Source organism: Pseudophryne corroboree, chromosome 1, assembly GCF_028390025.1.
Source record: "Pseudophryne corroboree isolate aPseCor3 chromosome 1, aPseCor3.hap2, whole genome shotgun sequence".
Classification (NCBI taxonomy): Eukaryota; Metazoa; Chordata; class Amphibia; order Anura; family Myobatrachidae; genus Pseudophryne; species Pseudophryne corroboree.
The window spans coordinates 787,232,424-787,260,281 of record NC_086444.1 but is presented as its reverse complement, the minus strand read 5'-3'; the positions used below and the strand labels follow the sequence as shown (position 1 = coordinate 787,260,281).

The window sequence follows — 27,858 nt, the reverse complement described above, 5'->3', positions numbered from 1 at the left end:
AAGTCGCAATAGTGGACCTATGGACAGCTCCTGCAAGAGTGGAAATAGATTTCAAGCAACCCTCCACACGTTTATCAGTCAGTTCCTTCAGAGAGGTGACGGTAGTGACAGGCAGAGCAGATGACACCACTAGACGCACGACACGCGAGTCCTCCGGCGGCAGTGTTTCCCAGTTTTTACTTAACTCTGCAGCAAGGTGATAACAAGCTAGCATCTTCTTAGACAGAGAATTTCTTTCCTGGATACTCCCAGGGTTCCTGACGTATGTCAACCAAATGGTTAGACTGGGGTAAAACTAGTTTAGTAACAGTCTGACACTTGAATTCATCAGGTTTCTTAGAGGTATCTGTAGTCTCTACTTCATCACCAATTTGAATGATCAGCCTGATAGCCTCCAAGAGGTCTGGAACATCCACCTGTGTAATAGATTCCCCATCAGAAGCATCTGCATCAGTGTCTGAGGGGTCAGTATATGTGCCATCTTCATTGGATGAAGTATCCGAAACATGTGTGGATTGTGAGGAAGTAAGGCGAGGGTTAGGTTTTTATTTTGCCAAAGACTGATTTAATTGCTGTAATTGAGGACAGATTATCTGCCCATGGCGGATTAACTGCAGGGACCATATGTGGCTGTAATGGCACAGGAGGTCCCACAGGAGGCGAAGTCTAGTTACTAGCGTAGTCAGTAAATTAGAAAAGGCAGCCCAAGGTGGGTCGTGGAGTGCCCCCGGTGCTGCAGACTGACTGAGGGGTATAGAACCCCCAGTACCTGAACCCTCAGCTGCAATGTTTTCCTCTGAGAAATCCGTGGCGTCAGCACTGCACGGTGCAGGATCAGCCATGGATCTACCACCCTGTTTAGCAGACATTATATGTAAGCGGAACCTTAGCGTGTAACAGTACAATAAAAGCAGACAAAATACCTGACAAAAACTCCCTGTATAGTGTGACTGCGAAGCAGAGCACAAACAGAGAATCTAAGAGGTATACGGTGACTGAAACACACAGAGAAAAATACCAAAGTAGTATATCCTGTGAGACACTATATAAATGAGAACCCTGATGCACTTAGCCCCCTTCAGGGTATAGAATATAGGGATAGCAATGTGTGTCAGATACACAGAATATAGACCACACAGCAGCTACTGGCACACAGAGTCACATGAACAATTGCGAAATTATTACAAACAATAAAACTGCACTAGACTAGCAATACTAAGTAACTGGACTACTAAGTAAAGCTATGTATATATACAGATATAACAATGCATAGTAAAGACTGGATGTATATCACAGGGTACTTGTACTTAATATCCCTGAAGTTATGCACTTTCTTAACGAACACTGTCTAAATGACATGTAGAATACTTAAGTATCCTGTAAATACACAGCGCTGATGATGCAGGCGGCTTTACAGAGGAGACATTGCCCAGCAGTCCCAGAATCAGCTCAGCTTGTGTATAATGGCGCCCAGACGCTGACAGGGAGTGAGGGAGAGAGAGATATGCAGCTCCAGGGCGGGAACATTTGCAGTAAATGGCGCTGGGGGAGGGGCTACAGGTCAGAGCCTTATCCCCTTGCTGGACTTCACCTCCGGTTACCGTGGGGCCTATTTGAAACAGATTTGAATAAATCCGACCTGTGCCCCTTGCCCTGGTGGTCTAGTGGGGTCCCTGTATGGCCACAGTGTCCACGCCATCGCTCGCGGTCCATCTCCTAAAGAATGCGCCGGATCCCGAATTCAGCGGGTCCAACCTGGGGGACCCTCTTACCTCCTCCCTTGTAGATGCGGCCACGCGATCCAGGAGAGCAGCGGCGAGTGTGTGCCTGATGAGACCGGAGCCCTCCTGCTGTAAGTACGCGGGGGTATACAGCGCCGCTGGGGGAGGTGAGGGAGTCGCATCACCATATTTCAGACTGACATATAGCACTTCTAAGTGCCTGTGCTGCAGGCCCTCGAAGTCTTCTTTCTTCAAAAAGCTCTTTTCAGGGCTGCTCAGCGTAGCCCTCCCTGTTAGCTGCCTGCACTGCAAGCACCAAACTTACAAACCGAGCTCCAGTGCCTGGAGGCGGGAAAATAGAGGCGGTGGCGCTATGCATCCTGGGAACAGTCAGCTTTTAGCCTGTTGGTGCCTCGGATCAAGATCCAACTCTACATCCCGATGTAATTTCCTGTGGAGTCAGTGTACCCCGCTGCAGAAGATAATAGAATTGAGTATCTTTGAGACCTTGCATCCAAACTGGATCATCTAGTGGTGCCACATGACCCTCTGATCAACACATCCAAACGTGCAACATATGTACATCCAGCTGCGGCTGAAGATATAGTGAAAGGAATTGATCCTTAAGGAGATAAACCACATACAGATTCAGAACAAACACTCTCCTAGTCCCACTATAGAAATTGTTCCTACAGGTGGCTGCAAAGACTTTGGCTGCCTCCAACTGCTAAACCGATCACCAGCAATGCATCCAGTGCAGGCTCCACCTCCATAATGTTACCCTCTGCTAAGATTACCTTCTCCTCTCACCAGTACTGGGAAAGTGATGCTACTGTATTTACCCTAGTACTTCCTGATGCATGGTATGGTGCAGCCTGAAGCAGGGATGCAACACACCAGTAGCAAAGGTATCTCTGCCTCCTCCTAAAGGAGTGTGTCCCATGCCAGGAGCAGTATGCCCCGCCCCAGTCTGTTGACAACTCTAGCTGACAAAATTTAGAAAGGCAGTACAGGTTTCTGAAGCTGCCAAGCAAACTATATCCTAATGGAAACTCATTTTTTTTTGTTTTACTGCCACTGTTACAGATAATGAGCCAAAGTCCTAATGGAGGCTCTTATACTTCCTATGATGCCAGCATCCCGATAGTTAGAGAAAAAGGCAAACTCCTTTAAACACGTTAAACGAGCAGTTAGTAGTCAAAACCCAAGCATGCTAAACTTACTGTTGGTCTGCAGCTTTTGACAGCTTAATTCTGTTCATTTCAACCTTCACCAGTTGGCTATGGAGGCTGTCCATTTCATCTTTGTATGGTGCTGAGCCTTTGGCCACCTTTTCCTTAATTAACAAAAAAAAAAAAAAAAAAAAAAAAGGTTCACATAAAATTATATTGAAAATGCTTAAAGTAGAACAAAAAAGTGAAAACATTAAGATGATTGTGTTAAAGAGTGTTGACGGGCACCTTTAGGTGCCGTGGAAATTAGAGTTTGATACACAGGAACATGTAATATGAGGTACTAATACTTTTCAAACTGAAGAGACCATGATTACTTTGTGTAACAAACAAAAAGAAAAGTCAGGACAGTTAAGATTTCACATTCTTTTCAATGGAGTCTCTAGATTTGTGGATTTGTGTAGACATCTATCAATATTGCGGATATTCAAAAAGACAGGGGCAGTTTTGCTAAAATAGTTTAAAAAAATGAGAAGTGGTGTTGCACATTGCAACCAGATTCAGTCAATGTCTTGGAAGCAATAGAGAAAGGATAACTATAGGATTAGTTGCTATGGGCAACAGTGCTTAATTTTTAGCTTTATTAATCTATCCCAAGAAACCATTTCTCAAACACCTCATATAGAAGCAAGTATGTTTGGCAGTCAGAAATTACCAACGGACCTCTGTATGGTTAGCTTACAGAATTGGTCCATGGAAGCTTTACAGACAAAGGAAGAACCAAACAGAATAGAGCGGGCAGATGGAATGTAGAATGGGGGAAAAAAACAAAACAAAACCATACAAATAAACCAAACAGATTTGACATTGTCCCTTTTCTGAATTTCTCCATAAGCGCATTCCACTGACTGTAAATCCACATGGCAATTCAAAATGGAATTTTGGTACTTACTGGTAAATCCATTACTCCGATTCCACAGGGGACTCTGGAGGATTTTTACTTTGAGAAAAGGATTTATCGGTAGGGAATTAAAAATAAGAATAAACTCACCGGTAATTCTATTTCTCGTAGTCCGTAGTGGATGCTGGGGACTCCGTAAGGACCATGGGGAATAGACGGCTCCGCAGGAGACTGAGCACAATTAAACAAAGATTCAGGACTATCTGGTGTGCACTGGCTCCTCCCCCTATGACCCTCCTCCAGACCTCAGTTAAGATACTGTGCCCGGAAGAGCTGACACAATAAGGAAGGATTTTGAATCCCGGGTAAGACTCATACCAGCCACACCAATCACACCGTACAACTCGTGATATGAACCCCGGTTAACAGTATGATAACAACGGAGCCACTGAACAGATGGCTCGCAATAACAACCCGATTTGTGTAACAATAACTATTTACAAGTATTGCAGACAATCCGCACTTGGGATGGGCACCCAGCATCCACTACGGACTACGAGAAATAGAATTACCGGTGAGTAAATTCTTATTTTCTCTGACGTCCTAGTGGATGCTGGGGACTCCGTAAGGACCATGGGGATTATACCAAAGCTCCCAAACGGGCGGGAGAGTGCGGATGACTCTGCAGCACCGAATGAGCAAACTCAAGGTCCTCCTCAGCCAGGGTATCAAATTTGTAAAATTAAGCAAAAGTGTTAGACCCTGACCAAGTAGCCGCTCGGCAAAGTTGCAATGCCGAGACCCCTCGGGCAGCCGCCCAAGATGAGCCCACCTTCCTTGTGGAGTGGGCTTTTACTGATTTTGGCTGCGGTAGTCCTACCGCAGAATGCGCAAGCTGAATAGTGCTACAAATCCAGCGAGCAATAGTCTGCTTAGAAGCAGGACCACCCAGCTTATTGGGTGCATACAGGATAAACAGCGAGTCAGTTTTCCTGACTCCAGCCGTCCTGGAAACATAAATTTTCAGGGCCCTGACTACGTCCAGCAACTTGGAATCCTCCAAGTCCCTAGTAGCCGCAGGCACCACAATAGGTTGGTTCAAGTGAAAAGCTGAGACCACCTTCGGGAGGAACTGAGGACGAGTCCTCAACTCTGCCCTATCCATATGGAAAATCAGATAAGGGCTTTTACACGACAAAGCCGCCAATTCTGATACACGCCTGGCCGAAGCCAGGGCCAACAACATGACCACCTTCCACGTGAGATATTTTAAATCCACGGATTTAAGTGGCTCGAACCAATGTGACTTCAGGAATCCCAAAACCACATTGAGATCCCAGGGTGCCACTGGAGGCACATAAGGAGGCTGAATATGCAGAACTCCCTTGACAAAAGTCTGAACTTCAGGCAATGAAGCCAGTTCCTTTTGAAAGAAAATCGACAGCGCCGAAATCTGGACCTTTATGGACCCCAATTTGAGGCCCATCGTCACCCCTGCTTGCAGGAAATGCAGGAATCGACCCAGTTGAAATTCCTCAGTTGGGGCCTTCCTGGCCTCACACCAAGCCACATACTTCCGCCAAATGCGGTGATAGTGGTTTGCAGCGACATCCTTCCTGGCCTTGATCAGGGTAGGGATGACTTCCTCCGGAATACCTTTTTCCTTCAGGATCCGGCGTTCAACCGCCATGCCGTCAAACGCAGTCGCGGTAAGTCTTGGAACAGGCAGGGCCCCTGCTGCAGCAGGTCCCGCCGTAGCGGTAGAGGCCATGGGTCCTCTGAGAGCATCTCTTGAAGGTCCGGGTACCAAGTCCTTCTTGGCCAGTCCGGAACCACGAGTATAGTTCTCACTCCTCCTCTTCGAATTATTCTCAGCACCTTGGGAATAAGAGGTAGATGGGGAAACACGTAAACCGACTGGTACACCCACGGTGTCACTAGAGCGTCCACAGCTATCGCCTGAGGGTCCCTTGACCTGGCGCAATACCTTTTTAGCTTTTTGTTGAGGCGGGACGCCATCATATCCACCAGTGGTCTTTCCCACCGGTTTACAATCAATTGGAAAACTTCTGGATGAAGTCCCCACTCTCCCGGGTGAAGGTCGTGTCTGCTGAGGAAGTCTGCACCCAGAATGAACACTGCTGACAGTGCTAGCACGTGATTTTCCGCCCATCGGAGAATCCTTGTGGCTTCTGCCATTGCCCTCCTGCTTCTTGTGCCGTCCTGTCTGTTTACATGGGCGACCGCCGTGATGTTGTCTGATTGGATCAGTACCGGTTTGTTTTGAAGCAGGAGCATTGCTTGGCTTAGGGCATTGTAAATGGCTCTTAGCTCCAGGATATTTATGTGTAGTGAAATCTCCTGATTTGACCACAGCCCTTGGAAATTTCTTCCCTGTATGACTGCTCCCCAGCCCCGAAGGCTGGCATCCGTGGTCACCAGGACCCAGTCCTGGAATCCGAATCTGCGGCCCTCTAGAAGATGAGCCCTCTGCAGCCACCACAGTAGAGACACCCTGGTCCTTGTCGACAGGGTTATCCGCTGCTGCATCTGGAGATGCGATCCGGACCACTTGTCCAACAGGTCCCACTGGAAAATCCTTGCGTGGAACCTTCCGAACGGGATTGCTTCGTACGAAGCTACCATTTTTCCCAGGACTCGCGTGCATTGATGTACCGACACCTGTCCTGGTTTTAGGAGGTTTCTGACTAGAGATGACAACTCCTCGGCTTTCTCCACTGGAAGAAACACTTTTTTCTGGTCTGTGTCCAGAATCATTCCCAGGAACAGAAGACGTGTTGTCGGGACCAGCTGTGACTTTGGGATATTGAGAATCCAGCCGTGCTGCTGCAGCACTTCCCGAGAAAGTGCTACCCCCACTAACAACTGTTCCTTGGACCTCGCCTTTATCAGGAGATCGTCCAAGTACGGGATAATTAAAACCCCCCTCTTCCGAAGGAGTATCATAATTTCGGCCATTACTTTGGTAAAGACCCTCGGTGCCGTGGATAACCCAAACGGCAGCGTCTGGAACTGATAGTGACAGTCCTGTACCACAAACCTGAGGTACTCCTGGTGAGGAGGGTAAATGGGGACATGCAGGTAAGCATCCTTGATGTCCAGGGAGACCATGTAATCCCCCTCGTCCAGGCTCGCGATAACCGCCCTGAGCGATTCCATCTTGAACTTGAATCTTTTGATATATGTGTTCAAGGATTTTAAATTTAAGATGGGTCTCACCGAACCGTCCGGTTTCGGTACCACAAACATTGTGGAATAGTAACCCTTTCCTTGTTGAAGGAGGGGTACCTTGATAATCACTTGCTGTGCATACAGCTTTTGGATAGCCACCAACACTGCCTCCCTGGCAGAGGGAGTTGCTGGCAAGGCAGATTTTAGGAAACGGCGGGGGGGGGGGGGGGGAATGTCTCGAATTCCAGCCTGTACCCCTGAGATACTACTTGAAGGATCCAGGGATCCACCTGTGAGAGAGCCCACTGTGCGCTGAAATTCCTGAGACGGGCCCCCACCGTACCCGGGTCCGCCTGTGCAGCCCCAGCGTCATGCTGTGGACTTACCGGACGCGGGGGAGGACTTCTGCTCTTGGGAACTAGCTGTATGCTGCAGCTTTTTCCCTCTACCTTTGCCTCTCGGCAGAAAGGATGAGCCTCTAGCCCTCTTGCTTTTCTGGGGCCGAAAGGACTGTACCTGATAATACGGTGCTTTCTTTTGCTGCGGGGTAGCCTGTGGCAGAAATGTCGATTTCCCAGCCGTAGCTGTGGAAACGAGGCCTGAAAGACCATCCCCAAACAGTTCCACCCCCTTATAAAGCAAAACTTCCATGTGCCGTTTTGAATCGGCATCACCTGACCACTGCCGTGTCCATAACCCCCTCCTGGCGGCAATGGACATTGCGCTTATTTTTGATGCCAGCCGGCAAATATCCCTCTGTGCATCACGCATGTATAAGACAGCGTCCTTTATATGCTCTATTGTCAGCAAAATATTGTCCCTATCCAGAGTATCAATATTATCCGACAGGGAATCTGACCACGCAGCTGCAGCACTGCACATCCATGCCGATGCAATAGCTGGTCGCAATATAATGCGTGTGTGTGTGTATATATATAGCTTGTAAGCGCTTTATCTACCCTAGGGGGTGTTTCCCAACGTGACCTATCCTCTGGTGGGAAAGGGTACGCTGCCAGTAACCGTTTAGAAATTATCAATTTCTTATCGGGGGAAGTCCACGCTTCCTCACACACCTCATTTAATTCCTCAGATGCAGGAAAAACTACTGGTAGTTTTTTCTCACCAAACATAATACCCTTTTTTGTGGTACCTGGGGTACTATCAGAAATGTGTAATACATTTTTCATTGCCTCAATCATGTAACGGGTGGCCCTATTGGAAGGTACACTAGTCTCATAGTCGTCGACACTGGAGTCGGTATCCGTGTCAACATCTGTGTCTGCCATCTGAGGTAGCGGGCGTTTTAAAGCCCCTCATGACATTTGAGACGCTTGGACAGGCACAAGCTGAGTAGCCGGCTGTCCTATGTCGTCAAACCTTTTATGTAAGGAGCTGACACTGTCACGTAATTCCTTCCATAAGTCCATCCACACAGGTGTCGACCCCGCAGGGGGTGACATCACATTCACAGGCATTTGCTCTGCCTCCACATCATTATCCTCATCATACATGTCGACACAGCAGTACCGACACACAGCACACACACAGGGAATGCTCTGACAGAGGACAGGACCCCACAAAGCCCTTTGGGGAGACAGAGGGAGAGTATGCCAGCACACACCAGAGCGCTATATACCACAGGGATATCACTATACAGAGTGTTTTCCCTTATAGCTGCTTATAATAAATATACTGCGCCTAAATTTATTGCCCCCCCCTCTCTTTTTTTTACCCTTTCTGTAGTGCAGGACTGCAGAGAGAGCCAGGGAGCGATCCTTCCAGCGGAGCTGTGAGGGAAAATGGCGCCAGTGTGCTGAGGGAGATGGCTCCGCCCCTTTTTCGGCGGGCTTTCTCCCGCTGTTTGTGTAACTCTGGCAGGGGTAATTTACACCTATATAGCCCCTGGGGCTATATATGGTGTCAGTTTTGCCAGCCAAGGTGTTAATATTGCTGCTCAGGGCGCCCCCCTCCCAGCGCCCTGCACCCATCAGTGACCGGAGTGTGTGGTGTGCATGAGGAGCAATGGCGCACAGCTGCAGTGCTGTGCGCTACCTTGGAGAAGACAGAAGTCTTCAGCCGCCGATTTTCCTGACACTTCTCGCTTCTGGCTCTGTAAGGGGGACTGCGGCGCGGCTCCGGGACCGGACGACGAGGTCGGGTCCTGTGTGCGATCCCTCTGGAGCTAATGGTGTCCAGTAGCCTAAGAAGCCCAAGCTACCACCAGTTCGGTAGGTTCGCTTCTTCTCCCCTTAGTCCCTCGTTGCAGTGAGCCCGTTGCCAGCAGGTCTCACTGTAAAATAAAAAACCTAAACTATACTTTCTTTCTAGGAGCTCAGGAGAGCCCCTAGTGTGCATCCAGCTCGGCCGGGCACATAAATCTAACTGAGGTCTGGAGGAGGGTCATAGGGGGAGGAGCCAGTGCACACCAGATAGTCCTGAATCTTTCTTTAATTGTGCCCAGTCTCCTGCGGAGCAGTCTATTCCCCATGGTCCTTACGGAGTCCCCAGCATCCACTAGGACGTCAGAGAAATCCTATTTTCTCTAGCATCCATAAAGGGATATTGGGAAATCTAGTACGATGGGGATGTCCCAAAGCTTCCAGAACGGGCGGGAACATGTGGAGACTTCTGCAGCACCGCCTGCCCAAACTGGGTATCCCCTTTGGCCAGGGTATCAAATTTGTAGAACTTCACAAAGGTGTTCTTCCCCTACCAGTTAGCAGCTCAGCATAGTTGCAAGGCCGACACTCCAGGGGCAGCCGCCCAGGAAGAGCACACTGATCTTGTAGAGTGGGCCTTCAGAGACTTAGGAACAGGTAAGGCTGCAGACACATAGACCTGTTGGATAGTAAGCCGAATCCAACGAGAAATGGTCTGCTTCAAAGCAGGACAACCTTTTTTCTGCGTATTATAGAGCACAAACAAAGAATACAGTCTCTCCCTGGAAGATGCCTTTATCAGCAGATCATCCAGATATGAAATTATGTTCACTCCCTGTTTGCGGAGGAGCATCATCTCCACCATGACCTCCGTGAACACCCTCTGTGCTGTGGAGAGGCCAAATGGTAATGTCTGAAACTGATAGTGACAGCCCTGTAGTGCAAACCGCAGGCAGGCCTGGTGAGGTGGCCAGATCGGAATGTGAAGGTACGCGCATCCTTGATATCCAGGGATACCAGGAATTCCCCCTCTTCCAGACCTGAGATCACCGCTCTCAGAGACTCCAACTTGAATTGGAACACCCTAAAGTAGGGGTTCAATGACTTCAGATTCAATATAGGTCTCACCGAACCGTCCGGTTTCGGTACCACAAACAGGTTTGAGTAATAACCCTTGTTTTTTTTGGTGAGGTGGAACTGGACAATGACATTTGTTCGTACCAACTTTTGAATGGCTTACTGTAGGATAGCACTTTCTGTAAGCCCGATTTGAAGAATCTGTAAGGTTGGAGTTCCTGAAACTCTAGTCTGTACCCCTAGGCAAGAATATCTGTCACCCAGGAGTCCAGGAACAATGACGCCCAGACGAGACTGAAATCTTTTAGTCTCGCTCCTCCCACCGGCCGGATTTCCAGGCTGGGAGGTCCACCGTCATGCTGAAGATTTGGATGAAGCAGAGCCTAGCTTCTGTCCTGGGAACCTGTTGGTGTAGGTTCTCTGGATTTCCCCCGACCTCCTCTAAAGAAGGTGAAGAGGGGGGGTTTGGATTTTTAACATTTTGTGGTCCGAAAGGACAGCAGTTGAGGCGTAGGATAAGATTTCCGACCTGGTGCAGCTACAGAGGGAAGAAAAGTCAACTTACCCGCAAGTTGCCATGGAGATCCACGCATCCAGCGCTTCCCCAAACAGGGCCTGACCTCCACACTTTTCTTGGATTCCGCATCCGCAGTCCATTGGCGTAGCCAGAGACCGCCATGGAAGTAGCCCGTGCATTTAGCAGGCTAATGTCCTTCATGGCCTCCACCATGAAACCTGCAGAATCCTGTATATGACGTAAAAACAAGTCAATGTCACTCCTATCCATAGTATCTAATTCCTCTAGTAATGTGCTACACCACTTTACTATAGCTTTAGAAATCCACGCACACAGAATAGTGGGCCTTAAAGCCATGCCTGTAGCAGTGTATAGTGAGTTGAGCGTAGCCTCAATCTTGCGGTCAGCCCGCTCCTTTAAAGCGGTTGAACCGTTAACAGGTAAAACCACCTTTTTAGACAACCTAGATACAGAAGTGTCTCCTATAGGTGGGTTGTGACCGGACGGTCCCGCACGAAAGACCTCACCGCTTTCGCGTCCCGGCCCCAGTACACGGAAAGGATGGATGATAAGGTCACACGGGACCTGGCCACATAGGGGATTCCCGCTTACCGTCAGTAACCGCCTGTTACTGACTCCACCCACTGTGCTGTGGGCGGGTTTATGCTGCCACCAAACTCCTAACCTGCCGTGGCGTTTGGAACCACGGTTCTGCTCTGAATGTGCCGACACAAATCCCCACTAGTCACCTGACCAGGCCTTTACCGGTAGCTGGCGGAAGGCGGAACTTGGAGACGCTGGTTTACCCTGGACAGCCGGTGAACGGGGCTAGGTTTCACATAGCCCTGTAGGTCATAAGATGACGCAATCTTCTTGAGGCAGATGATGTTTTAATGCCAACAAATAGTTCTGAAAAGAACTCCGCAATACAGCAAGATCTTACAGCAGAATGGAAATGGTATAATACACTGGATGCTCGCAGGCCTCCTTTTTATGTAAATTTTCCACACAGTACAACAGGGGGTCATGTCTCTCATGAGTCCTGTCTATCCAATCAGGATATCTTACAAAATACAAATAAATGAATAAAACACATTTTCCTCTTTCCTGTCACACAGACGTTTGTTATAAGTTTAACATTCACTATTGATAAATTTATCACATAGCTTCAAATACAGTTTGTATTTTATTTCCCAAACAAATGTTATTCCTTCCTGCATCAACCATTCAGGATTCGTATATCAATGAAATCAGCTGCATAAATAATACAGGTTCCCAACCCAATCTGACACTCACAGCCATTGCCTGCCGTGCACTGTCCAACATCAAAAGGGTTTTGTTATTCACACCTCTCTGCTAGAAGAGGCGATTAGCATGTCAATTCCTATTCCCAGGAGATAGGAGACCCTTATTCAGACAGATATAGAAAGTGCATTTTTCCCTTTAAAATACAGGTGACCACATCTTGAATATAAATACATTTAAACATGCAATCCTACAATTGTGCACAGAGCACTACATATGACATGTTAAGCCACATCATTAAACATATATTTAAACAGTCCGCGTCCGGCGCAATAAGTACGTTTTACAGTGACGCCAAGCGCCTATTGTCCAAATGGTGCCTGGCAGCTGAGGATTAACCCCTTCAGTGCCACGGCCTCCATTAACCATGTGGCTGTGGGCTCACTCCGGCCACATGGGTTTTCACACTTTTTTCTGTCCTCTTCAGGGAAAGGAAAAGGAATGTGAATTCTCTTAGGGATCTGGAATTTTTTCTCTGGGTTTTCCCAGGATTTTTCAAACAAGTAGTTTAACTCCTTAGAAGCAGGGAAGGTAAGGGAGGATATCTTATTTAGTGTAAAATAAGATTCTTCTTCTTGTTCAGGTACCTTCTCAGAAATATGCAAAACATCCCTAATTGCTTCAATCATTAATTGCACCCCCTTAGCGAGGGATGCATCCCCACCCCTGCATATCCCTATCACCGTCCCCTGTATCAGAGTCGGTATCCGTGTCAGCTTGCATTATCTGGGCAAGCGTATGTTTTTGCGGGTATGGAGGTGGGTTTTTAGACGAAGTAGTTGGTGTTGAATACGTCAAGCCCTCCACAGATTTTCTCAAAAACTGCGTCTCCCTTTCATTATGTTACATCCTAGTAGACATCTATCTGGGATATCATTCCCCTTAAAGAATCCACCCATGGGGTTTCGGATTCAGAAGGCTGAGAAAGTATATTGCACTTTTGAGTACATGGAATAGACTCCTCAGGAGAAGATAAACACTCTGCAGCACAGGACACAGAGTCCTTAGACATGGTAATGTGGGATACACACACACACACACACACAGGAAGATGTCAGACACAGTCTCCCCCAGAGTACCTGACTAACTAATCTTAATAGGATAGTTAGTATTATCACACTCTCCCCCTCCCCCCCCCCCCCCCCTGGGTACCACAGAGGTATAGCTGGAGTTATGTGGAGGGCAGCGCTCCCTGTCAGCATCTTGTTCCTATGATCTGCAGCAAGAAAATGGCGCTTGTGAGTGCTGGATCCGCTCTGAGGAGAAGCCCCGAACCCTGTAATGGCACGCGGCTTCCCGCACTTATGTTTACACTGGCTTGACGATGTGTGTGTGTTAACAGCGGGATTAGCCCGTTAACTATGTGACCAGTTTAGGGTGTAATGCGCTGGTTCAGGCGCTCCTCAAGCACTGCATGTGAATGCTGCTGAGCCTTCCCGGAGCGCAGCCTTATCAGTACTGCGCTCCAACCCTTGTGCTGCCATACCCGCCGGCGACCCGTTAACCAGGACGCCAGCGCTGTACTCTCCACTCTTTTCTTATGGCTCTGTTAGGGGGTGGCAGCCGTACTGCGGGAGTGAGTGGTCGCCTCGTGGACTTGCGATCAGCACCCTCAGGAGCTCAGTGTCCTGTCAGCGGAGTAGAGAACCATTAACTTTTCAGGAATGTCCCACGAAGCAGGGAGGCTGTTGCCAGCAGCCTCCCTGTAAAACAAACTCTACATTTTAATAAAAAAATAAAACTAAGAAAACTTCTAGGAGCTCCCCTAGCTGTGACCGGCTCCTCCGGGCACATTTTCTAAACAGAGTCTGGTAGGGGTATAGAGGGAGGGTCAAGCTCACACTATTAAACTCTTAAAGTGCCAGTGGCACCTAGTGGACCAGTCTATACCCCATGGTACTTAATTGGACCCCAGCATCCTGTAGGACTTAAGAGAAAATAGGATTTTAATACCTACCGGTAAATCCTTTTCTCAGTCTGTAGAGAATGCTGGGGACACTTCAAGAACCGGGATCCTCAGGAGACATGGGCACTTCAAGACTTTAAAAGGGGTGTGAACTGGCTCCTCCCTCTATGCCCCTCCCCCAGACTCCAGTTATAGGAACTGTGCCCAGGGAGACGGACATTTCGAGGAAAAAGGATTTATTTTGATTTAAACTAAGGTGAGATACATACCAGCTCACACCTCAAGCATGTCGTACAACATGGCATTTAACCCAACGCATGCAATGGCATGAATAACGACAGCAACAGGCTGACTATAAACGCAACACAACACGTGTGTGACCATAACCAATAACTGCAGATACAGTACGCACTAGGACGGGTGCCCAGCATCATCTACGGACTAAGAGAAAAGGATTTACTGGTAGGTATTAAAATCGTATTTTCTCCTACGTCCTAAAGGATGCTGGGGACACTTCAAGAAACATGGGGTTTATACCAAAGCTCAAGAACGGGCGGGAGAGTGCGGATGACTCTGCAGCACCGATTGACCAAACAAGAGGTGCTCCTTAGCCAGGGTATCAAACTTGTAAAACTTTGCAAAAGTGTTTGAACCCGACCAAGTAGCTGTTCGGCAAAGCTGTAATGCCGAGACCCCCCTGGCAGCCACCCAGGATGAGCCCACCTTTCTGGTAGAATGGGCCTTCACCGCTTTCGGTAACGGCAATCCAGCTGTAGAATGAGCTTACTGAATCGTATTACAGATCCAGCGTGCAATAGTCTGCTTGTAAGCAGGAGCCCCAATCTTGTTGGGATCATACAGGACAAACAGAGCCTCCGTTTTCCTAATCTGAGCTGTTCTGGCTACATAAACTTTCAAAGCTCTGACCATATCTAGAGACTTAGATTCCGCTAAGGCGTCAGTAGCCACTGGCACCACAATATGTTGGTTCATGTGAAACGATGACACCACTTTCGGCAGAAATTGCAGACGAGTTCTCAACTCTGCTCTATCTTCATGGAAGATCAAATAGGGGCTCTTGTGAGACAAAGCCGATAATTCAGACACCCGCCTTGCAGAGGCCAAGGCCAACAGCATGATCACTTTCCAAGTGACGAATTCTAACTCTACCTTACATAAAGGTTCAAACCAATGAGATTGCAGGAACTGCAACACCACATTAAGATCACATGGTGCCACCGGGGGCACAAAGGGAGGTTGGATGTGCAGCACGCCTTTCACAAAAGTCTGACCTTCCGGAAGGGAGGCCAATTCTTTTTGAAAGAAAATTGACAAGGCCGAAATTTGTACTTTAATTGAGCCTAATTTTAAGCCTACATCCACACCTGCTTGTAGAAAATGGAGAAAACAGCCCAGCTGAAATTCTTCCGTAGGAGCCTTCTTGGATTCACACCAAGACACATTTTCTCCAAATACGGTGATAATGTTTAGCCGTTACTTCTTTTCTAGCCTGAAGAAGTGTGGGAATGACTTCACTGGGAATACTCTTTCGGGCTAGGATCCGGCGTTCCACCTCCAAGCCATCAAACGAAGCCGCGGTAAGTCTTGGTACACACACGGCCCCTGCTGTAACAGATCCTCTTGTAGAGGAAGTGGGCAGGGATCTCCTATGAGAAATTCCTGAAGATCTGGATACCAGGCCCTCCTTGGCCAGTCTGGAACAATGAGGATTGCATGAACCCTTGTTCTTCTTATGATCTTTATCACTTTTGGAATGAGTGGAATCAGAGGGAACACATATACCGAATGAAACACCCACAGTGTCACTAGGGCGTCCCCGGCTATTGCTTGAGGGTCCCTCGACCTGGAACAATATCTCGGAAGTTTCTTGTTGAGGCGAGACGCCATCATGTCTATTTCAGGAATTCCCCAACGACTTGTCACTTCTGCAAAGACCTCTTGATGAAGACCCCACTCTCCTGGATGGAGATAGTGTCTGCTGAGGAAGTCTGCTTCCCAGTTGTCCACACCTGGAATGAAGACCGCTGACAGAGCGTTTGTATGCCTTTCCGCCCAGCGGAAAACTTTTGTGGCCTCTGCCATTGCCGCTCTGCTCTTCATTCCGCCCTGGCGGTTTACATACGCCACTGCTGTTATGTTGTCCGACTGAATCAGGACGGGCAGATCGCGAAGAAGATGTTCCGCTTGTAGAAGGCCGTTGTAAATGGCCCTTAATTCCAGAATGTTTATGTGTAGACAAGCTTCCTGACTTGACCATTTTCCCTGGAAATTTTGCCCCTGTGTAACTGCCCCCCAGCCTCGTAGACTCGCATCCGTGGTCACCAGGATCCAATCCTGGATCCCGAACCTGCGTCCCTCTGGGAGGTGAGAGCTGTGCAGCCACCACAGGAGTGAGATTCTGGTCTTGGAAGACAGGATTATCTGTCGGTGCATGTGCAGATGGAACCTGGACCACTTGTCCAACAGGTCCCACTGAAACACTCTGGCATGGAATCTGCCAAACTGAATGGCCTCGTAGGCCGCCACCATCTTCGCCAGCAACCGAGTGCATTGATGAATCGACACTCTTGCTGGTTTCAGAATCTGTTTGACTAGGTTCAGAATTTCTAGAGCCTTTTCCACTGGAAGAAAAACTCTCTGTAATTCCGTGTCCAGAATCATACCCAAGAACGACAGACGTGTTGTCTGAACCAACTGCGATTTTGGCAAGTTTAGGAGCCAACCATTTTGTTGCAGAATTGTCAGGGAGAGCTTAAAGTTCTACAGAAACTGTTCCTTGGACCTCGCTTTTATCAGGAGATCGTCCAAGTGCGGGATAATTGTGACTCCTTGCTTGCGCAGGAGAATCATTTCCGCCATTACTTTGGTGAAAATTCTCGGAGCCGTAGACAGACCAAACAGCAACGTCTGAAACTGATAATGGCAATCCCGCACTGCAAACCTCAGGTAAGCCTGATGTGGAGGAAAAAATAATTATTTACTTACCGATAATTCTATTTCTCGTAGTCCGTAGTGGATGCTGGGGACTCCGTAAGGACCATGGGGAATAGCGGCTCCGCAGGAGACTGGGCACATCTAAAGAAAGCTTTAGGACTAACTGGTGTGCACTGGCTCCTCCCCCTATGACCCTCCTCCAAGCCTCAGTTAGGAAACTGTGCCCGGACGAGCGTACACAATAAGGAAGGATTTTGAATCCCGGGTAAGACTCATACCAGCCACACCAATCACACCGTATAACTTGTGATCTGAACCCAGTTAACAGTATGATAACAGAGGAGCCTCTGAAAAGATGGCTCCGAAACAATAATAACCCGATTTTTGTTAACAATAACTATGTACAAGTATTGCAGACAATCCGCACTTGGGATGGGCGCCCAGCATCCACTACGGACTACGAGAAATAGAATTATCGGTAAGTAAATTCTTATTTTCTCGAACGTCCTAAGTGGATGCTGGGGACTCCGTAAGGACCATGGGGATTATACCAAAGCTCCCAAACGGGCGGGAGAGTGCGGATGACTCTGCAGCACCGAATGAGAGAACTCCAGGTCCTCCTCAGCCAGGGTATCAAATTTGTAGAATTTAGCAAACGTGTTTGCCCCTGACCAAGTAGCTGCTCGGCAAAGTTGTAAAGCCGAGACCCCTCGGGCAGCCGCCCAAGATGAGCCCACTTTCCTTGTGGAACGGGCTTTTACAGATTTTAGCTGTGGCAGGCCTGCCACAGAATGTGCAAGCTGAATTGTACTACAAATCCAACGAGCAATAGTCTGCTTAGAAGCAGGAGCACCCAGCATGTTGGGTGCATACAGGATAAACAGCGAGTCAGATTTCCTGACTCCAGCCGTCCTGGAACATATTTTCAGGGCCCTGACAACATCCAGCAACTTGGATTCCTCCAAGTCCCTAGTAGCCGCAGGCACCACAATAGGTTGGTGCAGGTGAAAACGCTGGAACCACCTTAGGGAGAAACTGAGGACGAGTCCTCAATTCCGCCCTGTCCGAATGGAAAATCAGATAAGGGCTTTTACAGGATAAAGCCGCCAATCCTGACACGCGCCTGGCCCAGGCCAGGGCCAACAGCATGACCACTTTCCATGTGAGATATTTTAACTCCACAGATTTAAGTGGTTCAAACCAATGTGACTTTTGGAACCCAAACTACATTGAGATCCCAAATTGCCACTGGAGGCACAAAAGGAGGCTGTATATGCAGTACCCCTTTTACAAACGTCTAAACTTCAGGGACTGAAGCTAGTTCTTTTTTGGAAGAAAATTGACAGGGCCGAAATCTGAACCTTAATGGACCCCAATTTCAGGCCCATAGACACTCCTGTTAGCAGGAAATGTAGGAATCGACCCAGTTGAATTTCCTCCGTCGGGCCTTACTGGCCTCGCACTACGCAACATATTTTCGCCAATTGCGGTGATAATGTTTTTGCGGTTACATCCTTCCTGGCTTTTGATCAGGATAGGGATGACTTCATCCGGAATGCCTTTTTTCCTTCAGGATCCGGTGTTCAACCGCCATGCCGTCAAACGCAGCCGCGGTAAGTCTTGGAAACAGACAGGGTCCTTGCTGGAGCAGGTCCCTTCTTAGAGGTAGAGGCCACGGATCCTCCGTGAGCCTCTCTTGAAGTTCCGGTTACCAAGTCCTTTTTGGCCCATCCGGAGCCACGAATATAGTGCTTACTCCTCTCCACCTTATCAATCTCAGTACCTTGGGTATGAGAGGCAGAGGAGGGAACACATACACTGACTGGTACACCCACGGTGTTACCAGAGCGTCTACAACTATTGCCTGAGGGTCTCTTGACCTGGCGCAATACCTGTCGAGTTTTTTAATCATGTGGACGACTTCTGGGTGAAGTCCCCACTCTCCCGGGTGGAGGTTGTGCTGAGGAAGTCTGCTTCCCAGTTGTCCACTCCCGGAATGAATACTGTTGACAGTGCTATTACATGATTTTCCGCCCAGCGGAGAATCCTTGCAGCTTCTGCCATTGCCCTCCTGCTTCTTGTGCCACCCTGTCTGTTTACGTGGGTGACTGCCATGATGTTGTCCGACTGGATCAACACCGGCTGACCTTGAAGCAGAGGTCTCGCTAAGCTTAGAGCATTGTAAATGGCCCTTAGCTTCAGGATATTTATGTGAAGTGATGTATCCAGGCTTGACCCTAAGCCCTGGATATTCCTTCCCTGTGTGACTGCTCCCCAGCCTCGCAGGCTGGCATCCGTGGTCACCAGGACCCAGTCCTGAATGCCGAATCTGCGGCCCTCTAAAAGATGAGCACTCTGCAACCACCACAGGATGGATACCCTTGTCCTTGGTGACAGGGTTATCCGCTGATGCATCTGAAGATGCGACCCGGACCATTTGTCCAGTAGGTTCCACTGGAAAGTTCTTGCGTGGAATCTAACGAATGGGATTGCTTCGTAGGAAGCCACCATTTTTTCCCAGAACCCTTGTGCATTGATGCACTGAGACTTGGTTCGGTTTTAGGAGGTTCCTGATTAGCTCGGATAACTCCCTGGCTTTCTCTTCCGGGAGAAACACCTTTTTTCTGGACTGTGTCCAGGATCATCCCTAGGAAACAGAAGACAAGTCGTCGGAACCAGCTGCGATTTTGGAATATTGAGAACCCAATCGTGCTGCCGCAACACTACCTGAGATAGTGCTACACCGACCTCCAACTGTTCCCTGGATCTTACCCTTATCAGAGAATCGTCCAAGTAAGGGATAACTAAAATTTCCTTCCTTCGAAGGGATATCATTTCGTCCATTACCTTGGTAAAGACCCGGGGTGCCGTGGACCATCCCTACGGCAGCGTCTGAACTGATAGTGACAGTTCTGTACCATAACCTGAGGTACCCTTGGTGAGAAGGGTAAATTTTGATATGAAGGTAAGCATCCTTGATGTCCCGAGACATCATGTAGTCCCCTTCTTCCAGGTTCGCAATCACTGCTCTGAGTGACTCAATCTTGAATTTGAACCTCTGTATGTAAGTGTTCAAAGATTTTAGAATCGGTCTCACCGAGCCGCCTGGCTTCGGTACCACAATAGTGTGGAATAATACCCCGTTCCCTGTTGCAGGAGGGGTACCTTGATTATCACCTGCTGGGAATACAGCTTGTGAATGGCTTCCAAAACTGGCTCCCTGTCAGAGGGAGACGTCGGTAAAGCCGACTTTTGGAAACGGCGAGGGGGAGACGTCTCGAATTCCAATATGTACCCCTGAGATATTACCTGAAGGATCCAGGGGTCTACTTGCGAGTGAGCCCACTGCGCACTGAAATTCATTGAGAACGGGCCCCCACCGTGCCTGAGCTTGTAAAGCCCTAGCGTCATACTGAGGGCTTGGCAGAGGCGGGAAAGGGTTTCTGTTCCTGGGAACTGGCTGATCTCTGCAGCCTTTTTCCTCTCCCTCTGTCACGAGCAGAAAAGAGGAACCTTTTGTCCGCTTGCCAACAAAGGACTGCGCCTGATAATACGGCGTCTTATTTGAGAGGCGACCTGGGGTACAAACGTGGATTTCCCAGCTGTTGCCGTGGCCACCAGGTCTAAAAGACCGACCCCAAATGTCCCCTTTCAAAGGCAATACTTCCAAATGCCGTTTGGAACCCGCATCACCTGACCATTTTACTGGTAGAATTGGACAACGCACTTATACTTGATGCCAGTCGGCAATTATTCCGCTGTGCATCATGCATATATAGAAATGCATCTTTTAAATGCTCTATAGGCAATAATAAACTATCCTTATCTAGGATATCAATATTTCCAGTCAGGGAATCCGACCATGCCAACCCAGCACTGCACCTCCAGGCTGAGGCGATAGCTGGTCGCAGTATAACACCAGTATGTGTGTAAATACCTTTTTTTGGATACCCTCCTGCTTTCTATCAGCAGGATCCTTAAGGGCGGCCATCTCATGAGAGGGTAGAGCCCTTGTTCTTACAAGCGTGTGAGCGCCTTATCCCCCCTAGGGGGTGTTTCCCAACGCATCCTAACCTCTGGCGGGAAAGGGTATGCAGCCAAAACTTTTTAAGAAATTATTAATGGTTATCGGGGGGAAACCCACGCATCATCACACACCTCATTTTATTTCTCAGATTCAGGAAAACTACAGGTAGTTTTTCCCTCACCGAACATAATACCCCTTTTTTGGTGGTACTCGTATTATCAGAAATGTATAAAAACATTTTCCATTGTCTCAATCATGTAACGTGTGGCCCTACTGGAAATCACGGTTGTCTCTTCACCGTCGACACAGGAGTCAGTATCCGTGTCGGCGTCTGTATCTGCCATCTGAGGTAACGGCCGCTTTAGAGCCCCTGACGGCCTATGAGACGTCTGGACAGGCACAAGCTGGGTAGCCGGCTGTCTCATGTCAACCACTGTTTTTTTATATAGAGCTGACACTGTCACGTAATTTTCAACAGTACATCCACTCAGGTGTCGACCCCCTAGGGGGTGACATCACTGTTACAGACACTCTGCTCCGTCTCCACATAATTTTTCTCCTCATACATGTCGACACAAACGTACCGACACACAGCACACACACAGGGAATGCTCTGATAGAGGACAGGACCCCACTAGCCCTTTGGGGAGACAGAGGGAGAGTATGCCAGCACACACCAGAGCGCTATATATATACACAGGGATAACCTTATATAAGTGTTTTTCCCCTTATAGCTGCTGTATGTTTTAATACTGCGCCTAATTAGTGCCCCCCTCTCTTTTTTTAACCCTTTCTGTCTGCAGGGAAGAGCCAGGGAGCTTCCCTCCAACTGAGTTGTGAGGGAAAATGGCGCCAGTGTGCTGAGGAGATAGGCTCCGCCCCCTTTTCGGCGGCCTTATCTCCCGGTTTTTTGTATATTCTGGCAGGGGTTAAATGCATCCATATAGCCCAGGAGCTATATGTGATGCATTTTTTGCCATGTAAGGTATTTCTGTCATGTTTTATTGCATCTCAGGGCGCCCCCCCCCAGCGCCCTGCACCCTCAGTGACCGGAGTATGAAGTGTGCTGAGAGCAATGGCGCACAGCTGCAGTGCTGTGCGCTACCTTATTGAAGACAGGAACATCTTCTGCCGCCGATTTTTCCGGACCTCTTCGCTCTTCTGGCTCTGTAAGGGGGCCGGCGGCGCGGCTCCGGGACCCATCCAGGCTGGACCTGTGATCGTCCCTCTGGAGCTAATGTCCAGTAGCCAAGAAGCCCAATCCACTCTGCACGCAGGTGAGTTCGCTTCTTCTCCCCTTAGTCCCTCGATGCAGTGAGCCTGTTGCCAGCAGGTCTCACTGAAAATAACAAACCTAAACTAAAACTTTCACTAAGAAGCTCAGGAGAGCCCCTAGTGTGCACCCTTCTCGTCGGGCACAGAAATCTAACTGAGGCTTGGAGGAGGGTCATAGGGGGAGGAGCCAGTGCACACCAGTTAGTCCTAAAGCTTTCTTTAGATGTGCCCAGTCTCCTGCGGAGCCGCTATTCCCCATGGTCCTTACGGAGTCCCCAGCATCCACTTAGGACGTTAGAGAAATGGGAACATGCAAATAGGCATCCTTTATGTCTACCAACACCATAAAATCCCCCTCCTCCAGACTGGATATCACTGCCTCTTGAATTTGAATTTCCGTAGGTAGAAATTGAGGGATTTGAGGTTCAGGATCGATCTGACTGAGCCGTCTGGCTTCGGGACCACGAACAGGCTTGAATAAAAGCCTTCTCCCTGTTGCGACAATGGAACCCTGACAATGACTTGATTTTGACACAATTTCCGTATTGCTTCGCATAGCACCTCCCTGTCCAGAGGAGAAGCTGGTAAGGCCCGGTGAGGGGGAACGTCTTGAAACTCTAGCTTGTATCCCTGGGACACTATTTCCAAAACCCATGGGTCTAGGGCCGAACGAGCCCAGAACTGACTGAAGAGTTTGAGACGTTCCCCCACCGGTGCGGACTCCCGCAGAGGAGCCCCAGCGTCATGCGGTAGATTTGGCAGAAGCCGGAGAGGACTTCTGCTCTTGGGAACTTGCCACAGCCGGTGACTTCTTTCCCTTTTCTCTTCCTCTAGAAGCAAGGAAGGAAGACCCTCGCCCTTTTTTGTATTTATTGGGCCGAAAGGACTGCATCTGATAGTGATGCGTTTTCTTTTGTTGTGCAGGAACATAAGGTAAAAAGGAAGACTTACTCGCGGTAGCCTTAGATACCAGGTCCGCGAGGCCATCACCAAACAAGACACCACCTTTATACGGCAGAGACTCCATCGCCTTCTTAGAGTCAGCATCAGCATTCCATTGATGAATCCACAAAGCTCTACTAGCCGAGACTGCCATGGCATTGGCCCTTGATCCCAAAAGGCCAATATCCCTCGCAGATTCCTTTAGGTAGGCTGCAGCGTCCCTGATATAACCCAGCATCAAAAGAATGCTATCCCTATCAAGGGTATCTTTCTCAGATGACAAGTTATCTGCCCATTTTTCAATAGCGCTACTCACCCACGCCGATGCAACGGCAGGTCTGAGCAGCGTACCCGTAGTGACATAAACGGATTTCAATGTATTTTCCTGCTTACGATCCGCAGGTTCCTTTAGAGCTGCCGTGTCAGGGGACGGAATCGCTACCTTTTTGGACGGCCGTGATAGGGCTTTGTCCACAGTGGGGGGTGACTCCCACTTTTCCCTATCCCCAGAGGGGAACGGATATGCCACCGGAATTCTCTTGGGAATCTGAAACTTCTTGTCAGGATTTTCCCAAACCCTTTCAAAAAGAGTGTTCAGTTCATGAGAGGGAGGAAACGTTAGCTTTAAACATACAGACTCTTTTATCAGGAACAGCAGGGTCCTCCGTGATATGTAACACGTCTTTTATCGCTACAATCATGTACTGAATGCTTTTAGTCATTTTTGGATTTAATCTGGCATCACTATAGTCGACACTGGAGTCAGAGTCCGTGTCGGTATCCGTATCTGCTAACTGGGTAAATGAACGCTTTTGTGACCCCGAGGGGGTCTGAACTTGTGACAACACATCCTCCACGTATTTTTTCCATGCCAGGCTCTGAGACTCAGATTTATGTAATCTCTTATTTAACAAAGCCACCTTCGCATTCAAAGCACTCAAAACATTTACCCAATCAGGAGTCGGCGGTGCCAACAATGTCACTCCCACAGCTGTTTCTTTCCCTAATCCAGTCTCCTCCTGGGAAGAGCACTCAGCCTTAGACATGCTGACACACGTATACCGACACCCACAAACACACTGGGCATATAGGGGACAGACCCACAGTAAAGCCCGTCAGAGAAACACAGAGGGAGTTTGCCATCTCACAGCCCAGCGTTTATCCCGGTTCTGAAATCCCTTATATAAAGACCTGTTCGCGCTTTTATAATTACATGTACAGCACCAAAAAACCTGTGCCAAAGTTTTGCACCCTGTTACTTGTACAGCAGTGTAGAGTAAAGGACCAGCGTCTCTGCAGCTCTGTGAAGAGAAAATAGCGCTGATGAGAGCTGTGAGGGCTAAACCCTGCCCCCTTAATGGCGCGCTTCAGCCCCGCTATTTTGTAAAATATTTATACTGGCGGGGGTTCGGATTTAGTGCCTAGGCACTTAAAAACCACATTGCCAGTCTATATTGTGAATTTTTATGCTGCCCAGGGCGCCCCCCCGCCCTGCACCCTGTAGTGCCATCTGTGTGTGGGAGCATGGCGCGCAGCACGGCCGCTGTGCGGTACGTCAAAGCAGTCACTGAAGTCTTCAGATCTTCTTCTACTCACCCGTCTTCTGACTTCTGGCTCTGTAAGGGGGGTGACGGCGGGCTCTGGGAACGAGCATCTAGGTGTACCTAGCGTTCAGACCCTCAGGAGCTAATGGTGTCCTGTAGCCAAAGAAGCAGAGCCTTGAAACTCACAGAAGTAGGTCTGCTTCTCTCCCCTAAGTCCCACGAAGCAGGGAGACTGTTGCCAGCAGTTCTCCCTGAAAATAATAAACCTAACAAAAGGTCTTTTTCAGAGAAACTCTGGAGAGCTCCTCAGAGTGCATCCAGTCTCACTGGGCACAGAATCTAACTGGAGTCTGGGGGAGGGGCATAGAGGGAGGAGCCAGTTCATACCCCTTTTAAAGCTTTGAAGTGCCCATGTCTCCTGCAGATCCCGTCTATACCCCATGGTTCTTGAAGTGTCCTCAGCATCCTCTGGGACGTAGGAGAAATACTGTTTATACAACTCTCTCATGCTGTTCTTGGTCAGCGTAAGCCTTTCTCCTGATGTAAAGGATCTGCAAATACTAGCTTACTGTATATGCTGATAAAGTTCACTGGTCAGCAGATTTAGTCAGCCTTAGTGGAACCATGAGCAGCTTTAGGGATATTTTCAGCAACTCCCTGTTTGAACAGAAATAGACAATTTTTTCCTTTTTCGCTTAGTTGGAGGACTTGCTTCCTGAAGCATCGCCCAAGCTTGAGATTTCAAGTTTCCTGCAGACTGCAGTACATCTATTTCCCTCTTTGCAAGATTATGGTTATATTGGAATACCTGCCTTAGATGGATGCTCCTGTAACTCACCACCATTACAGCTACCAACATTATAGCACAGATTGGAATATTGAAGTGTCCCTTTGCAGCACAGACAGCTTCACTTTGGGGTTGGGACAATAAGATGGTGCCGGACTGGAGCATATCCATCAAGCAAATATCTATATGGAACTTCTTGGGGCTAGAATTTCTGCCTAGGCAGATCATGTACTCTAGCTTTGTATGTGGTATGGAGACATTGAGCCCAAGATATAGTCCCATCCCTTTTCTGTAAATTTCTTGGTTGATCCTATATTGGATATATATCCCAGGCCACCAAGAGAAGTTTTTTTCTCCCTGTTCATTCCCCCAGACCTAAGGTTTCTCCTTTCGACCCTATGAGAAAGCAAAAGATCAGACTTCCAGGGTTCAGTGCCCTCTAACAAACCATCTGTTTTTTTTTCAGTGTCAGCATTTCAGTTCCAACACAGATGCCCGTGTGAGTGCCCACAAAGGAGCTTTCACTCCATGTCTTACACAGACAGAGAAAGGCAAATGCCCTGAGGGAAGCCATACAGTCCTCTTTATTTACCTGAAGTCCTGTAGAGGCTGGATAGGTTCAAGATTGAGCTCTTGAAGGCCACCATAGGACACCAGACACATAATTTGTACTCCTGTTCCCACTCATAAGAGAAACCAGTGTTGTCTCAGGTTGGCGGTTCAACCCAGTCTAAGTTTCTGGCCACACCTTCAGTCATGTGCTGAACACCTAGTGGTGGAACACGGGAACCTTGAGATCCAAAAGGATGGAGGACAATGATTTGATATTTCACTAAATGCAGCCATGTTGGGTCCAGTAGAAATAAGTGTGATGTTTTTTAGTGTTTCATATAGAAAATGCATTTCACTTCAAAACACTATAGCAATGTTTTGCTAGTGACTGAATATCACTAACTTGTGTTCTTGGCAGCCCTTGCTCTTTCCCCTAGGTCACAGATGTCTGGTTTACTGCTTGATGTCATGGCTTTCTGATCTCAGTATCTACCACTGGAACATAAAGCTATAAGAAATGGTGGATCCATAAGGGGGCAGTTACTCCTTTATTATGAGGGCTGCCTTAGTTCACACAGCAGACAGAAGAATTTGGTGGCTGATGGGCAGAGTCACCTCTGCTGTGATTGGGTATTATACACTCAAAAAGGCCATGCCGTATCAGATGCCCGCTTCTCAGCCACAGCTATGTATAGTGTATCTGCAGTGGCACATCAAGTGCAGGAAGGGGCTGGGCTATACCATATCACTCCGACTTACAGCCACTTCTATATCCAAACACTAGCTCTGTAAGCCTTGCTCTAGTGCAGCATACTTAGAAGATAAAATTAGTCAACTATCTGTAGTCTTTTATAAACAGACAAATTCAAGGAGCTCATTATCTAGGCTTTTTGGTAGTGTTATACGATGCAAAAGTGCATTGACTGTTGCCATTTGGGAATACACAAAACCTATTCGCCACCACTGAAATCCAGTGCTAGATAACAAAACATCATGTATCAGAAGGCCAAGTGTTCTTTGCTTGATGAGGAGAACATAACTGTAATGACTTTGTAGCTCAGAAACCAAGAAGACGTCAACAAATGGGAGGAAAAAGCAAAACAAAAATTAACACATTAAGCATATTACTGACTGCTACCACTTGGGCTACCCATAGAAGGAAGGTATATTCCCCTTCAGTATCTGTAAAGCACATTAGTACTGAACAGTAAACGTAAGCAAAATTACCTGGAGAACCTGTATTTCCTTTAATGCATTCTGGAGATGTTTTTCTTTCTCAGTCATTTTAAGGTGTATTTCCAAAAGCTCAGATTCGGCAGTGCTTGACCGCAGTTTTTCTTCCAATCGTGATGAGTTTTCCTCTTTTCGTCTAGCATCTGCTTTGGCTGAGCTCAGTTCATTTTCTAGATCTTTGATCTTACACTGTAATCTCTGTGCAACACAAATAAAGTTATTTCATTGCAGAAATGTAATTAACAAATTATGCACCCGATAGGGTACGCATTCATTACATGTTGCAACGCAACCTTATGGGGCCCATACATCTGTGATGTACTGCCAAAGCAGTGATCTGGGAAACATGCTGGAAATACCAGATTGACGAAAAAAAAAATAAAAAAAAATGTTTTTAATATAATATAATATAATATAATAAATAAATATAAATAGATAGATATATATATATATATATATATATATATCTATCTATCAAAAAGACGAGGCGGCACTCAGAGGCTTGTAACTGCAATCATGTATTTGTGCAAATGGTGCAAGTCATATCAACGTTTCGGGGACCTAGTCCCCTTCTTCAGGATAACACAAGTGCC

General features: G+C 47.9%; 1 protein-coding gene across 5 annotated transcripts in view; it reads right to left on the bottom strand.

The window, feature by feature from the left end:
- CENPE (centromere protein E) overlaps positions 1-27,858 on the bottom strand; it is a 635,458-nt gene that overhangs the window by 38,129 nt on the left and 569,471 nt on the right. For all 5 annotated transcript variants that reach the window (XM_063918152.1, XM_063918161.1, XM_063918167.1 and 2 more), the window contains 2 exons: positions 27,260-27,463; positions 2,945-3,057 (listed from right to left, as the gene is read on the bottom strand). In XM_063918152.1, the coding sequence (XP_063774222.1) occupies positions 2,945-3,057; positions 27,260-27,463 (317 nt within the window). The remainder of the gene's footprint in view (positions 1-2,944; positions 3,058-27,259; positions 27,464-27,858) is intronic.